Source organism: Podarcis muralis, chromosome 11, assembly GCF_964188315.1.
Source record: "Podarcis muralis chromosome 11, rPodMur119.hap1.1, whole genome shotgun sequence".
In the NCBI taxonomy this organism is placed as follows: Eukaryota; Metazoa; Chordata; class Lepidosauria; order Squamata; family Lacertidae; genus Podarcis; species Podarcis muralis.
The window spans coordinates 24,120,274-24,136,885 of record NC_135665.1 but is presented as its reverse complement, the minus strand read 5'-3'; the positions used below and the strand labels follow the sequence as shown (position 1 = coordinate 24,136,885).

General features: G+C 40.6%; 2 protein-coding genes across 7 annotated transcripts in view; one reads left to right on the top strand and one right to left on the bottom strand.

Moving 5' to 3' along the window:
- Positions 1–11,318, top strand: part of DCP2 (decapping mRNA 2) — a 30,778-nt gene extending 19,460 nt beyond the window's left edge. For 2 of the 4 annotated variants that reach the window (XM_028749471.2, XM_028749469.2), the window contains exons 8-11: positions 1,683–1,815; positions 2,105–2,206; positions 2,903–2,954; positions 4,386–11,318. In XM_028749471.2, the coding sequence (XP_028605304.1) occupies positions 1,683–1,815; positions 2,105–2,206; positions 2,903–2,954; positions 4,386–4,543 (445 nt within the window). In that variant the 3' untranslated portion in view covers positions 4,544–11,318. Of the gene's footprint in view, positions 1–1,682; positions 1,816–2,104; positions 2,207–2,902; positions 2,955–3,937; positions 4,200–4,385 lie in introns of those variants that run through there. The other 2 variants (XR_013394643.1, XM_028749470.2) reach the window with 2 other exon arrangements.
- Positions 11,319–13,427: 2,109 nt separating this feature from the next.
- MCC (MCC regulator of Wnt signaling pathway) overlaps positions 13,428–16,612 on the bottom strand; it is a 207,950-nt gene continuing 204,765 nt past the window's right edge. For all 3 annotated transcript variants that reach the window (XM_028749466.2, XM_077936126.1, XM_028749468.2), the window contains 2 exons: positions 15,487–15,609; positions 13,428–14,473 (listed from right to left, as the gene is read on the bottom strand). In XM_028749466.2, the coding sequence (XP_028605299.2) occupies positions 14,293–14,473; positions 15,487–15,609 (304 nt within the window). In that variant the 3' untranslated portion in view covers positions 13,428–14,292. The remainder of the gene's footprint in view (positions 14,474–15,486; positions 15,610–16,612) is intronic.

Below are 16,612 nucleotides of genomic sequence, written 5' to 3'. Positions count from 1 at the left end.
TCTATGTAAGTGGTACTTTAATTAGAACAGATTTGGCTGGTCCTTTCCCCGAAGGACTTACAGTCTAAACATAAGCAGAAGGAAGAAAATGGAGGAAGGGGTAAACAGTGCCATTATTTCAATATTTCAGCCTAGTTACAGTAGGGTATCAGGACTAGGGAATTGTTCCAAAGACCCTCCAGAAAAGTTTTGAGGAAGGTTTTGAAGGGAGCAAGGGAGGCATAAGGAATAGCAAAGGGCTGAGTCATTTCAGGGGACAGGAGATTTCTGGACCACTGAGCAGTGTGGATCAAGAAGAGTGAAAGGATGTGTTGGGCTGTTAAGACAGAAGGACTAGGTAGTTCTATGGCTATAGGACTGCAGTCTTTACAACCTAAATTAAGATTGGTTATAGCTTGTTGCTTGGCAAGACATCAGTGAAAGTCTTTGAAAGCAGCAAATTCTTGAGTTGCCGTATCAATAATTAGGGGCGACTGAACAGGTGTTTGGTAAACTGACATATGAAATGTAGCAGCCTTCAGAATTCTGAATCAAATGGCAGTCTACAAATCAAACAGAACCACAGGCAAGTTCACCTGCAGTTCATTGCAAGTGCTGAACATGTATGAATGTGTAGTAGTTTAAAATACTGCCAGGTACTGCTGTATGCTTGTATCGTGGGTATTCAATAAATGCATTGAACTGCAGGAAAACGTTATTCAGTGATGTGGCGTTTTGGTTCACTGGCCCTTTTCCCCTGAGACACAAATTTAACAAACAATGTTTACATGCAGGCTTTACATAGAGTGTTGTTTATGCTGTACTTTTGTACTGTTTTATTGTTGTTAGCCGCCCTGAGCCCAGCTAAGGCTGGGGAGGGCGGGATATAAATAAAATTTATTATTATTTATTATTATTACAGTTCCATATTGGAAAGAGACATTGGCAATAAATCTCATATTGTCTTTTCTTTAAACCACCACTTGGTTCCAGACATATGAGAATGGACACTTTTGTATGGACAATGTGTCTGCCTCTGTAATACATGTGGATGTTTCTGTGATTTGCTGATGATGTGGCAAAATAATGTAATCCACATAATGGTAAATTTCCACAAGCCTAACTTGATCACACCTTTGTAGAGATGAAAAGATTGTGGAATTGGCCACACATGCCCCAGGACCTGCTGGTGAAGGGCAGGTAATGAATTGAATAATATACTCTGCATCTCTCATTACTTGGTATGTACTGTAGTTGACATCTCTACTGGTCCACCATGTGTGTAGAATTGCAAGCATGTAAATGATCAGTGAACCCTTAGTTGCTCCAGTGCCATTGGCATCATTTGATGAGTGCTGCTCAATGAAATTTTCCTAGTGCAGTGGTGTGTTTTTTTCTGTTAATTGCTATCAAGGCCTGGCACCATATTGTACCTTGTCACTATAAGCATTGACAAGCAATGAATCTGAGTGGACTGAGAATCATGCATTTGTCAACAGCAATCGCCACTTTGCAGTGTCTTTGAAAGAAGCAGTAATTCCCTAAAGAGGAAATCTATAACATACTGTCGCAATGGTTAATTGGCAAATATAGTCTCATGCAGGGAATACCTAAGCAGTTCGAGTTAAAGCTGTTGTGATCATAATCTGCTGTTGATCTTTTTTAAACAAGCCCCCTGCTCCCCCCCTTTTTTGATGGATTAGATCCAAACTCCATTATAGCCAGCCAGTGGTTACAGATGGTCCTTCAGGAGAGCAGTGGACGAAACAAAGGCAGTTGCAACAACAGAAGCCATATAACAATCATTTTGAGACGTCTGATGCGTTAAAACTAAAGGTGAGTTTCTTTTTAATACATTTTTGTGCTAGCTCAAATTCTGTGAAACTTGGTTTTCTGTGTACATGAGGCATTTTAACTTTCAAACTTCACAAGCTTGCGTCTTAAGGGAATAAGACTGTATATATTACGGTAATCAGAGAATTACTAAGCATATGCACAGTACTTTAATCATCTGCAATATAGTTATCAAATTTCATTCAGTTTAATATATGCATAAGCATACAGGATGCGGCCATGGATTTTTAACTTCAGTTCCTTCTTTTTCTTTGTGTGGTGGTTTGCTCAGAACCCACGTAGCAATGGTAGAAAGCAATACCAAGACACTCCCAATCAAAAGAAGAAAACTAACGGAGTGCAAAGTCAGCCAGCTAAACAGAACCAAACTTTGGTAAGTTGTTTAATGGTAAATAAGTGTAAAGAACATTGAATGGTCAGCAGTGCTGTAGAATCACAGAGGGTATCAAGAAGATTGCAGTGATAGTTGGAGCTGCGGGTTCCCTCACTGTGCCCTCGCGCTGAGACAGGCTGTGGACAGATAAAATGTTGGCTTGGACACTGTCAACTTCTGGGCTTTTGCTGCTCTTGAGACCTGTCCCAGATTTTGGCTGGGTTTAAAAAGGAAGTGGGGAAGTGTCCTCTCGTAACTTTATTTGGATTTGCCCAGAAGTAGTTGAGAAGAATCTGTTGTGCTTCCTATTGGTAAACTGCCACTCAAAAGTAATCCTGGGGAGGATAGCAAAAGTAGTAATGGATTCATGTGTGGCTCAGTTAGCTAGAAAAGAATGCAAAGTAAAGGGGTTAGAGCTTGCAGTGTGAGTTGCCACAGGACATACATATGCTTTCAGATTTCTGTATGTGGTGAAAGACCATTGGGTTGTGGTAACCTTCCATGAAGTTAGTTTGGCCTGCAAAAGAGATTCTTCTTTGTAGCTTTCAAGGTATAGCAACCTAATTCTGCATTTTTTAATATATCTACGTGGTAAGAGGCATCTCTTCTGCACTCTTCATCCATTGCCAGATACATTTAAAACAAAACTCAAAACTAATACAAAACCCAAACTCATACAGTTATCTTCTTAACCAGAAATGTGAAAAGAAGTTACACCCCAGGAGACTTCAAGATAATTTTGAAACAGGTAAGTATGTGTATGCTACATTCTGAAGTTAGCACTTTTGCTGGTTATTTTTCACTGCGCATTGTATCTTAAGCAACACATGACACCCTGGTTCAGATGTAAGGATCTCAAGCCACTTAACCATGGTATATAGAACCAGGCACTAGCCATGAGTGCAGCTGTGCTTGCTAACCAGGATACAATACATGCTGGTTTCATATCATAGTTGGCAACTAGGGAACTTCCCCCCCACCAAGAACTGCATTTCCTTTGGGGTCATGGTGGGGTCATGTTTTAAGGGATGGTTGCTGGTAGTGGACCTAGCCAGAGTCACCCACCTTTCTAGTGGTGATCTTGAGAGTCTCTTCACCAACCCACTCTCACTCATACACACATACAGCCAGTCCTCCCTCTCACGCATACACCCACAAACACTTCCCTAGTGTTAATTATTAACTGGGACACTCTCCCCCACCCTTTATACCATCTACAAATGTTCTCCACTTCATTATGATAAATCCTAACCCTTTGTGGGGGAAGGGGGGAATTCGCATGCAGCTGCCAAGGGAAGATCTAACCCTTCCCATGTACTGCAATTCCAGTGAACCCCCGCACCACAAATGTGGCAATTATTATTTTCTATTTATTTAAAAGCCTCCCATTGTACCTATCACACTGAAGCCCTACACCGCAAACCGCAGAAAAAATAGTACCTCCTGATTCTTTGTAGGTATTGGGCCTTTTGTCCTATAAAACTACTGAAGTAAAAACCACACGTCTTAATTCATAGCTTGGATGTGGGAGATTTTGGTAGTGGAGACCAATTGTATGTGAACTACTGTTGTTCAGAAAGTCACATGTTGAACCTTGACCCATGATCACATCCTGATTCAGTTGATATGCCGTATTCAAGAGTCACTTGTGTAACCAGAGTGTTCTACAAATGTCTGTGTGTTGAAGGAAGATATATATGTTACTGATTTTTTTCTACATCTATTTGACAGTCTTTGGCTAAAAGGCAGTACAGTGGCACCTTGGGTTAAGTACTTAATTCGTTCCGGAGGTCCGTTCTTAACCTGAAACTGTTCTTAACCTGAAACACTACTTTAGCTAATGGGGCCTCCCGCTGCTGCTGCGCCGCTAGAGCGCAATTTCTGTTCTCATCCTGAAGCAAAGTTCTGTAACCTGAAGCGTATGTAACCTGAAGTGTATGTAACCCGAGGTACCACTGTATATAAATGCTATAAATAAATCACTTCAAATGTAGATTGTTCCAAGTGTTCTTTCCTGCAAACCTGTTTTAACTTAACAGTTTTTAATGAATAAGTGACCGAATAATTTGAAACTTTCTTTAGTAATCTGTATGCACTGTTCTTTTTTAATCTGAATAGTAAGACTATTTCTGACACTTGCCGCTGCTAAATAATTTGTTTTATCTTTTTTTAAACCCAGAAGCAGCATATGACATGTGTTGTGTCAACGAAGACCAGCTCTTAGAACATGGACAATCAGGGCCATGCAATGGCCACTGCAAAATCACTTTCTCCTCACGAGCTTTTCTGAGCTTCAAGTTTGACCATGACGCTATCATGAGAAGTTTTGACCTTTGATGGTTGTTCATTTGCACAAGTCTGCCACAGACCTGGTGCAAAGTAGCTGAGCAGGTTTCTTAAATCCAGCCTTTACCCTTTCTCAGGTTTAAAAGCAATGCAGGGACCTAGTGATGGGCTGGAAGGCTTCTCATCGCAATATGGGAGTGACACCATTACAGTGTTGCACTTTAAATGCAGTATAGCTTTTACCTGCAGAGGGGAAAAAATGCTTTCCAGTGTTTCATTTGCTAGTTCCTAACTATGCATTAGAGGGCATTTTTTTTTGCTGTGTGTTTAGATTTCAGAGAAGTATTTTATTTAGCCCTAGTGCTATACTAACCTCTTAAGTGTTTAGATTTGCTCTGATGTACAATAATTCTTTGGTTTCCAGTATGTCACAACAGGGTGGCAACTGGCCTGAAACTTCTGAGGACACACCTGTTTTGTATTCTGGACATAGTTAGACCTTTTATGACTTTGTATGCTAAAAGGCTAATTTCTCTTTTTGCTAGTTCAGGATCCTCCTCCCTCAGATCTTCTGGCTTTTGAAACCATTTGATTCTCTTTTGCACTGTACCAGGTTTTTTTTTAAAGGCATGTTTTAAAATGGTAATGGTATAATGAAAAGCTGAATTCTGCTCAGAGATTGTCTCCCCCCTCCTCTCCAGTTCCAGTAGGATTGGGTGGTGGTGTTCAGCTATGGTAAACCTGGTTTTCTTGGTCTGATTTTGCTGTTTCTGCCATTTTGGAATAACAGCAACTGGTTTGAATATGCAGCATGTTAAAATGTGGATTTAGAGGGGGGGGGATAATTTTACTGTATAGAATGTAAACTAGCCTTTTTAAAGTACTGCAAGGAGAAAATTCAAAGCATGTTCAGGACAGCACATGATATTCAGCCTGAGTTTTGTTTTGTCATTGTACTGTTCTACTCTGTTACATTTTGACCAATATCTTTCTGCTTCAACATTGAGTTTGGTGTCAACACAATAGTTGCAACAGTTTTAACATTTTAACAATTTTAACAAGAATGCAGCAAGGAGTGCAAGAGAAAGGCATTTAAGTTTTTATTTTAACAAAATGTACAGATTGCTTAATCTAAAAAAATTATTGAATGGTTTACAAAACGACATCCCATGATTGTTCTGAAGGCATGACTGTGAACGTAACTTACCTACAGAGCTGCTGCTGAATTTCTCTCTCTTTCTCTCCATATCCAGCCTTTACCTTGGCACTGTAGAACAGCTTGTAATAAGTGTTTGAGATTTCAAAAACCAAACTTCCAGCCTACCTGGGTTAAAGTTTGGGAACTGAGTAAACCATTTATAATTTTGCATAGTGCCTCTTCTCTTGCAAAATCTGTATAATCTCCCTTGCTGAAGGACTGTCAAGGAAAGTATAAATTTTGTGAGCCTCCATTTTGCCTGGGAAAGAAACTCAAATTAATTTTAAATATTGTTGAGTGACAGATTTGCTGAGTAGTTACATGCCTGCCAGCAACATCCATAATTTATTTAAATCAGCAAATTCACTGGATCTGCTAATCTGTTAATACAGTTGAAAGGTTGGTGATGGACAAAGACACCACTTTCCCCCTGTCCACCTCTATTTAGAGGGGGAAATTTTGGTCAGTATTTAGTGCAGTTTGACTTTTTATAGCAATAAAAGTGCCTAACTTGCTAACTTCTCGTTCATGGCAAATTGCATTTTCAGACTGCTTGTGCCAATCTTCTTCTGATATGTAGCTTGATTTTCCAGGAATATTACTCTTTATGCTGCTTCCTTTTTGGTACACCATGGAACTCTGGCACAGTTATGTGAATTTCAGATATGAAATGAATTCCTTCCTGACAAACGCTTAAATCACTGTAGTTGCAGTGAGACAAAACATCTAAAGTGAAACAGCTTTGTGTTCAAGTGTTCAGAGTGTGTAAGTTCTGCCCTAACGTCTGGATAGACAAAGTGTAGCTCCCATTTTGCAATTCTTTAGCAAAGACAGTGTCAGGCTTCTTCATGGATAACTTCCCAGAAGCTATAAAAGACTAACTTGGGTTTGTTAAATCTAGCCTTAAAATGGGTTGCAAGTAAACATGGTAAATATGCAATAATTTTCACTTTTACAAGGTACCATGTTTCATAAAGTTGTGTTCCTTAATTTTATTATCATGTATTAAGAGTGTCTGAAAATAACTGTTTTATGGATTCCTGGGTGTCCTGCACTGTGAACATTTCAGGTTGTTTACTTTTCATTTTTTGTATGGTAAGAGTTTTTTTGTTTTGCTTGGAAAGTGTTTAAATGAATCTTTTTATACGTGTGTATTCCAAAGTCCAGGCATATGGTTTACATAGATTTCTGTAAAACAATGAAGAAAAGGCGATTTGGGAATTGTGAATTTTTGTTTCTCTGTGGGCATTTTAAAAGATGGGGGAATAAATGGATATGTGAATTGATTTGAGATAATCTTTACAGAAAGATCAAACTGCTTGAATGTTGACTGCTGGTCTGATGTGCTTGAGGAGATGCAACAAACTCCTCTCTGTGCTGCACCTAATTGCATTACTCGTCTGATCCTTTTGAGGTCAAATTATTTCTGCTACAAAAGCAAAGGATGCTCAGCAGACAAAAGACTTTAAACAGGATCCTTGGGACTGCATACTGAGCTTTTGGAAAATGGTTTTGAATAAATGTATGTGTGTCTGTGAGTTGCTTAGTGAAGCTTTGATTTATAGCTACTCTGTTTTGTTTTTGGTGGCTCATGAAGTCTGTGGTTTCTGCTAGACTTGTGTGCTATTGAAAGCTTTGTATTCAGTATCTGAGCTTGAGAAAGCAGAATTGAGGAGAAAGGAGCAGTTTTCACATTTAGCTGCACTTCACTTTTCCAAGGGTTAAGGTAGCCTTTAAGCTCAAATATTTGTGTGCTAAGGTTAGCAGTTTGCTTTGCAGAATTGTAGTACTAAATACTGGTATACAGCTGTGGCAAAAATCCCTCTTGATTTTAGTTGAATTTTGGGGCTGTTTTGCATGGTTGGTTGCAGGAAAAGCACAGCAGAATTTTGCAGAGTGGCCCATACTAGTGCTGGAGATTTATGCAAGGGTCCTTAGAGCAGCTTCTGACATGAAGCTTGGTATTTGAAAGCTGGTGCCTCTCCTGTTCCTTCCATTTCTGTCCCATCTGAAACGGAACTGCGAGTTGCAAATGTTCTGAGTCTGGCAGCTTGTGAGTTTTTCTTAGCCGGTCATGCAGAGGTTATGCATGTTCCTTTGCAGCCCAAGAAGTCTGAGCATAGCTGTTATGGTAGTTCCTAATTGTGAAACGCGCAATTCAGATGTTCTTGCTCACAGTTGTTCCTTACACTAGAGTGCTTACATGTGACAATAATTTACTGTGCACTGTGAAGGCATCCTTACAGGAAAGTTAGCTATTACTGAAATCTTGGTATACTCTTTAAACATATGTAGCTATATCTTTTTCACAAAGGGAAAGATAAATAGGCTTATACCTTACTTTTTGCAGTAAGCACTGACTGATGCAATATGGCTTGTATGCATATATATTCAGCATGCATTTATGGTTGCTTTTATTTTTGATAAGAACAATGGAAAAAATAAACTCTTTAATTTGTTATTGTCAGGATCACGAAAATCCTAATGTCCTGCCTGGTTTTGAACTCTTCAACCAGTTTTTAAAATATTTAATCTTTTTTGACAATGATCCAAGGAGCCACATGGCCCATTCTGTGCATTTGTGTATTTTAGTAGGCTTGAAACTGATTTCTCCCCGTCCACTCCCCTTTTTTTCGTTTAAGCAGTAGCATTTTATGGTATGTAACAAATAACTGCTTTTAAAATGGGAGAAGTGAAAAACAATCTTGTTGCGCTCTACAAAAGCAGCTTTTTAGATTCTTGCTGCTGTGGTTTAAATAACATAATGAAACCTGTAACTGTGGTATAAACTATTAGAACTGTGCTTGGAAATGATGTACAGGTTGCTGTTTGAAATGAGTTGATTGAATGGACCAATGTTATTAAAAAAGTGACATTTAATTTGTGTCATTAATGAAGCATAGATCACATCAAGAAAGGAATGTACATTTTACAATATATTTCTACAACTACAAATATTTTATATAAAGGATCAATGATGCTACCTTTCATAACGGCTGTAGCCACTGTATTCAACCACAGGCTTGTTCTTGCCCAAAATTGGTTTATTCTTTCAAGCTGAACAATTTTAATGAAACTAAACGTTCTCTGAAATAAATTTTACTTTAACAGATTGAAAATGTGTGTTTAAACAGTAGGATTGTTCACTGCTATGTTTTGTGAAAAATGGCATTGCTACAGAAGGGTGTGCTTTTGATATGAGAAGGTGTGCATTCGGCAATCACCTAATCTGACAACTTGTGTTATTTCAAAATACTTTAATGTACAGTGATTTGCAGCCTAGCTTTAAAGAAGAGATAGTAACAAGTCGTTCTTCATAACTTGTGAGAGGCGGAGAACAGTGGGATAGGTATGTATTGCTTTATTTGTTATAGGCTAGGTAATATAGGTTACTTTTTCACTAAGTTAACATGGTTTGAGATTGCTCTATTAAAAAAAGTACACTGTTAGGTGCTAAGTAAGTTAATGTGTTTATTTTTATGTTCATTGAGCAATTTGATATTACTTATTACTGCTTTTATATTATAAAAATGCTTACTAGTAAGTTTTGGACTTCTGGATAACTTGAAATGTGATTATTGTTCTGAACTGCAAAATACAGCTGGGTCATGCCTACAATACTGATGTATAAAAACATTGCAACTGGTGTTGCCCCTAGGTATCAGTGTGTGAATTGTCAAGAGAGAGCATTTTTCTGAAAATTTGTGGAATTGCACTTGGAGCCCACAAAACATGAAAACAGAGCATAAAAGAATTGTCATGTGAGTTTGTGTACATTCATCCATTTGCCATTAAAAGTTAGTTTTCATATAAACAAATGGGAAGCTGTTTATTGTGCAAGCAGTGAGAAGGGTTCACACAATGATTAAAATAAGAACCAGGAAAGCATTTTCCTGTCCAGAAGCAGTGACTCTATAACCTTTGATAAAAAAGAGAAAAGGCCATGGCAGAAGGCGTAATGATATTTGCATTAGAAATTTATTCAGAATATAAGAACATTTGTAAAAGTATTATAAATGCCTCTGTATAAATAAATGCAGTTTGTACAAGTCTATATCAAATAAAACAAAGTAGCTATTTTACAGCAGCTAAGGAACTAAAACTGTTGGGAAATCAATTAAAATTGCAGTTTTCCATGAAAAATGCAAATATAAACAGCAAAGCAATACTGACATTTAATGCAAAATTATATGTTCTTTGTAAATAACTAACAGTACATTCAAGCTGGTGTAAAAAGTTTTTTTATACCTTAACCAGAAAATAACAGGTTTAGAACATGTTCCATGCAACATATGACAAACTCATTGACTTCTAGAAACCTGTTCTAATAATACAACTCAACATGTCACATTTAGACGAAAAGGACTGAATAATTGACTAGATTTGTCATTAAAACAATCACTTCCATGTAACAATGGAATGGATAGTTCTGGAAGTTTTGTTTAGCATGACAATACACAGCACCCACACACGTCAGGTCTGCCTGAGGTCTTGGGCACAGAGATGGTTTTTAAAACAGTTGCATAACTGAATTTTTGGTATTTCGTCTTGAGTGGCAGTAACAGATTTTTGCTTTCAACCTAAACACCTTGAACTGTATACTGGCAGTAGCCCGTGTCTGCTTTTTTATCATTCTAGCTGCTGATTATGTTCCCTGTGATGAAGTGACTGCTTGTTGAAGGAAGCATCTGATAGGCGGGAGAGCTACTTCCCACCACAGAAACATACCAATGCTTAAATTTAATAGACCACCCCTCCTGTGGAAGGTTCATAACATACTCACAAAAATGTTGTTTGAGAACTCATAAATTGCTGTTCCACACAAGTGCTTTAAAGTAACATTATTGCAATGTTGTACTAAAAAATAATGGATCTGTGTTTTCCTGCCAATAACCTCTAACTTAAGTGTTTTGGTGGTGGGTGGGGCGGTTTCCCACCACTTTGCCCCAACCAAGTACAGTTGTAGCTTGGTTTTCAAACAGAATCCGTTTCGGAAGTTTGTTGAGCTTCCCGCACTCAATCAGAAGCTGCATCGGATGTTCGGCTTCCAAAAAACATTCACAAACCAGAACACTTCCGGGTTTGCGGCGTTCGAGAACCAAGGTATGACTGTAATGAATTTTGATAACACAGACAGTTCTGGTTATTGAAACACAGCTACACTCCCTTCCTGGAAGTGAAATTGGTGAGTACAGCACATGCATGAATGCAGTCAATCCTGCAGGAAGGATAGATACAGGTATTAGTTAGTTAGATGAGAAGGTTATTAGCTGCCCATTTGCACCAGAAATCAAGAATTAAAACTTTTAAGGTAGTGGGCAGGTATCTTACCTAATAACCGTGGCTCAAGCTCTGGGCATTTAACGTATAAAACCAGAGTTGGGGCAGCAGTCTTGGTCCAATAAACAATTGGTGCATAGCACATTGGGGACAGATGTTTTACTTTAAAGCTGGAACTTGTAAAATAGGAAAGTAGTCTTATGAGAACATGCCCCAATGAATTGGACAAAGCTAAGAAAATCTTAAAGGGTGGGACAGAAGGGAGTCTCGGTGCTCTTTTATATGTGCTCAAAGTCCTTGAAAAATCCATCAGGATTGATAGCAAAGCAGTGCCTCTAATATAATATACCGTATTTTTCGCACCATAGGACGCACTTTTTCCCCTCCAAAAATGAAGGGGAAATGTGTGTGCGTCCTATGGTGCGAATGCAGGCTTTCGCTGAAGCCTGGAGAGTGAGAGGGGTTGGTGCGCACCGACCCCTCACGCTCTCCAGACCTCTCCGCAAGCAGCGGGAGCCCAGCGCTGGGCTCCCGCTGCTTGCGGAGAGTTGCCAGCATGCCGAAGCCTGCGCGCGCTGAGATCAGCGCGCCCAGGCTTCGCGGACCTCTCCGCAAGCAGCAGGAGCGCTCCCATGGCTTGCAGAATGCTGCCTGTTTGGGGGCTGGGGTCGGGGGAAGCTCGAGCTTCCCCCGCCCCGCGCCTGGGGGGGAAATAATTTTTTCCCCTTTATTTCCCCCCCAAAAAACTGGGTGCGCCCTATGGTCTGGTGCGCCCTATGGTGCGAAAAATACAGTAAAACAAACATCATTCAGGACCGCAGAGGAATGTATACATTCTATAAATACCTGGTAAAGGTGCAGGTGGGAAGCACTACATGTATCTTCCAGGAGGCATTCAGGTCAGCTGAGCTGACCCCCCACCCCCCCATGAACCGCATAGCTTCTTTAATCAGAAAGGCTGGTTCTGTAAGATATTTGAGCACTGAACATAAGAAAACTGGTTAGTGGGAGAGTTTAAAAAAGGTGCCCCGTACTGTGTAGATGGTGGACAGAAAAAAATTTGGGCTTCTTTGCAGATGATCTAAAGAAATACTTTTTAAGAGTATTTCTTGATAGTCTGAAGACCTGAGCTGAAATCCACCGAGATTCTATTGCTCCTGCACCATCAACTCATTTAACAGATCTTATGCACAGAAGCTGTGGCCTGCATCGTCTTCTTCAAGACATTACAGGTCACAGCTACCAACTAGCCTTGAAGATGTCACTGCTTAGCCTTTAAACATGCTAAGGTGGAGGAGTTGCTCCTGGGCCAGAAGGTCCAGTTTGGGTAGCAGTGGCCATAGCTGGAAGGTCTTTCCCCCGGAGTTGGACAACCAAGGCCTCCTTGGACTGGAATTAAGTGTTATACCTTGTCCTCTCCAAATCTTAATTTAGGATGGCATTAATTCATTTGGAGAAACATTAACATAGTCTGCTTGTAAACTGAATTTTGCTTAAGAAAGCCAATTAGGATGAAGGGCAAAAGATGACCAAAATTGTCCGCCTGCTATACAGCTTGCCAAATGGATAGATGTGCTATATCGGAAAACAACAATGCAGCAGAAAGACAGAGAACAAATCAGGTATAAATGAGAGTTAAACATGCATTACTTAACATTAATTTTCACATATTTGCCCTCTTCCTGAATGCTAAACCTTAAAAATACGGACAGACAAAACACCCCGTAGAGCAGAAGTGGCCAAAATTCACCCTCCAGCTGTTTTGGGACTACAATTCTCATCATCCCTGGCCACTGGTCCTGTTAGCTAGGGATGATGGGAGCTGTGGTCCAAAAACAGCTGGAGGGCCAAGTTTGGCCACCACTGCTGTAGAGGCACCTGGACATTTCACCTCCTTAGTTTGAACAGGTAAAATACCACAACACAGAAGACAGACTGCAGCAGAAATCCCAAAACCCATCCAGAAAAGCACATACGATCAGCTACAGTGAAATTATGTGGAAGAACTTGGGACTGTTGGCTGCTTAGAGAATCAGTTTGGGGGGGGGGGGAGAGGTATAAAAGAGCAAGGCACCATAGAGTTGCTTGTGCCACGACTGAGACACTCCTCATTCCCAGAATATTTGCCTAGACTCCCTCTTCCTGCCACCAATTAGTTATTGCTGCGTTTATGTCTAGAGAAGAACAGAGGCTAGAATATTAAAGATAGCTTTAAAAGTTATACAACGAACTGACTAAGGCAACCTGCTGCACTCCCACTGATAACGATGGGTTTTACAGGGCCGAACTAGCATCATAACACGTTTGCAAGTGACTTCATACAGCTTTTCAGGGAGTACCACCCTACATTCATTTGATTAGGCACATTCCTTACAACCTAAACCACGTTCAGCCTCGGAACTTGATGATTTGATTATTCTGACACTGTAAGGCAACTGCATCTACTCCCATTTTAGGGGGGGGGGGTGTACAATTTTGTACCACCTCTACTTGGATCGGAAAAACAGTTGGATTGCCTGCTTTGATTCTGCTGGTATGTCTAGAAGAGAAGTTGAAATGGCATAGCACCCTCCTGATAGATGGAGGGTGTCAGGCACTGGGTCAGCATATTCAAAGCTCCTTTGAATTGCCTCTTCCTTTTGAAATACTACTCCCCTTTTAAAATCTCACTTGGCAGCACTAGCTGCAACGCATGCAGAGCTGGTTGGCTCCAGTCTCCTGGAGAGGAATGAGTCACAATGCTGCTTCCTTAGATGTGTCTTGCAGGGCTATGGTAATGTTTGCTTGGGCTTAATCTGTGGCCAGAGGCCAGCTACAAATAAATGCCTGGCTCTCCCCTTAGTTAAATGTCTGAGCATTTTTCTGGAGAGAAGGAGCTAGAGGGGATGGGATAGAGAATTGCTACCCATTCAAATGAAAGCTGCCTGTCCCATGGCCTTTAAACATTCCCTCAAAAAATGCAGGGGACTCAAACGAATGTTCTTGATGCATAAGAACAGTGTTCGTGGCCATAATAATTTGGAGGAAGAAAAAAGGAAATTATGTGAATAAAAAAATTACACAGAACCTTGATAAACAGATACATTAACCATCAGGCACTGTCTGATATGCAGAGCCATCCAAAGCCTCACTTAAATTTTTGGCTCCTCCAGATGGCTATATATTGCCAAAGTCATAACTCCTCTTTTTGAGGCACTGACCACCACCTTTCCCAGATCTGCCTGTGTGTTCACCACCTATATGAGTCTTTCCAGGAGACAAATATGCAACGCACATGGATTCTTTTCAAAATTAAAAATAAAATAAAAATCTTCCCCTCTACTTAAAGTGACGTTTCATTGGTATGGGGCCTCGAGTTCTCCTCTTCTAGCAAGGCAATTCTTTGTTTGAGCATTCTCACTTGGGTCTCGTGCCTTTCAACCATCGCCATCATTTGGGATTCCAGTTTCTTCAGCTTGTTTTGATGCTTCTTCTTTGCTTTCTCATAGGCAGCCACAAGGTTACTGTTTTAAAACAAGCATCAACAGGTCATTCTGGGGTATTTCATGTGAGAATCTCATTTTCTGGATAGCATCTTCCCCATTTCCAACCCCAGTTGCCCATGCAACTTTTATTAAGTGGGCAGACGATTTTACAGTTTTCATTGCTTCTGGGGGCATAGATGCAAAGCTGTAGTCTGCTTAAAAGTACAGTTAGTTGCTTTATTTGCATACTGCTTTTCTGTTAACTTTCACTCAAGGTGGTTCACAATAAACACAAGTTTCAAACATAAATAATAATATAACAATAATAATTTATTATTTATACCCCACCCGTCTGGCTGGGTTTCCCCAGCCACTCTGGGCGGCTTCCAACTAAATATTAAAAACAATGCAGTGTCCGACATTAAAAACTTCCCTAACAGGGCCGCCTTCAGCTGTCTTTTAAAAGTAAAATAGTTGTTTATTGCCTTGACATTGCTGGGAGGGCGTTCCACAGGGCAGGCGCCACTACTGAGAAAGCTCTCTGCCTGGTTCCCTGTAACCTCACTTCTCACAGCGAGGGAACTGCCAGAAGGCCCTTGGCGCTGGATCTCAGTGTTCAGGCTGGATGATGGGGGTGGAGACGCTCCTTCAGATATACTGGACCGAGGCCGTTTAGGGTTTTAAAGGTCAGCACGAACACTTTGAATTGTGCTGGGAAACGTACTGGGAGCTAATGTAGTTCTTTCAGGACTGGTGTTATGTGGTCCTGGCAGCCACTCCCAGTCACCAGTCTAGCTGCTGCATTCTGGATTAACTGCAGTTTCCGAGTCACCTTCAAAGGTAGCCCCACATAGAGCACATTGCAGTAGTTCAAGCGGGAGATAACTAGAGCATGCACCACTCTGGCGCCTAAATAGTTCCAGTTCAGTGTCACACATAATTTAGTTGAGATTCTTGCATGGACCAGATGACCCTCAGGAGTCCCTTCTAACTACAATTCTATGATTCTAGTGTGTACTGCCATTTGGCCAGGGGTGGGCGAGATCCTTTACCTGTTTGCTCTTTTCAAGTCATTGACGAACTCTGCAGACTGCTGGTGCCGGATTTCGCTGCTCTTTGTCAGTCTTTCTAAGGCACTCACCAACTCCTGCACTCTGCCTTTCAGCTTCTTTTCTCTGAAAAGCACAAAGCGCAATTATTTATCACTACACATTTATGCATGAAGGACGAGTAGACCCAGCGTGGTGTAGTGGTTGAAAGTGGAGGATTAGGACCAGGAAGGGTCCAAATACAGACTCTCAACCTATAGCCTTCATTGGGGTGGTTGTGAAGATAAAATTGGGTGGGGTGGAGAGATTGTGTATGGCACCTTGGGTTTTATAAATGAATAAATAGTTCAAAATCACTGGTAGGGAATGCATACACACAACTGGAAGTTGCAGCAGCTGTTGTGTAACTCTTGGAGTCAAGGAAGCCACAAGAGCATTTACTTCCCACACTTGGGTTAACCCTCTTCCCCAAGGATTGATGTTTTGTAAAGGAGCCACCACACAGTTTTCTCCTGTGTGATCCAAGTCTTTGCACATTAGCCCTACAATACGAGAAGCTGCAGTAGCTGGGTCTAAAGTGAAACATTCATAAGAAGGTCTCTCCTAGATCTCTTTTAACAAGAGCCATCTAGGGTCCATCCCCAAGGTAAAAGCATCTCAGATGTGATCAATACAATCAAGTCTATTTTGCTGTTCTGCATAGACAAAAGGCATTTAAGAGAGTTCTTTCTCATCATTCTAGCTTTAACTTGTGTTTTCGTTGCACAATTAAGCTTGTGAAAGGTTGAAATTGGCATTCAGAATAAGGGCTCTCATATGGTTTCTCTAAGATACGGCAACCTCTGATTTTTGCAGAGGAGGAAATGGTTCTAAGCCTGGGAGCTATGAAAAGTATTCTCTTTCCCCTTGACAAGTGAGATCAGTGATGTGGAATGGCTTCCAGGCACTCAGCAACACTGCAGAAAGTCTCTGAGAGACTGGTGCCACTTTGAAGGAGATGAGAAATGAAGTTTGTGCAAGCACAATCAACATGGCTTACTGCAACCTATAAAACAAGCCAGTGGGGAGAGTTTAATTAGCGCATAGTCCTAGACTGGCCTGTAGGTGGCACTGTCCCACTATGTCAGGA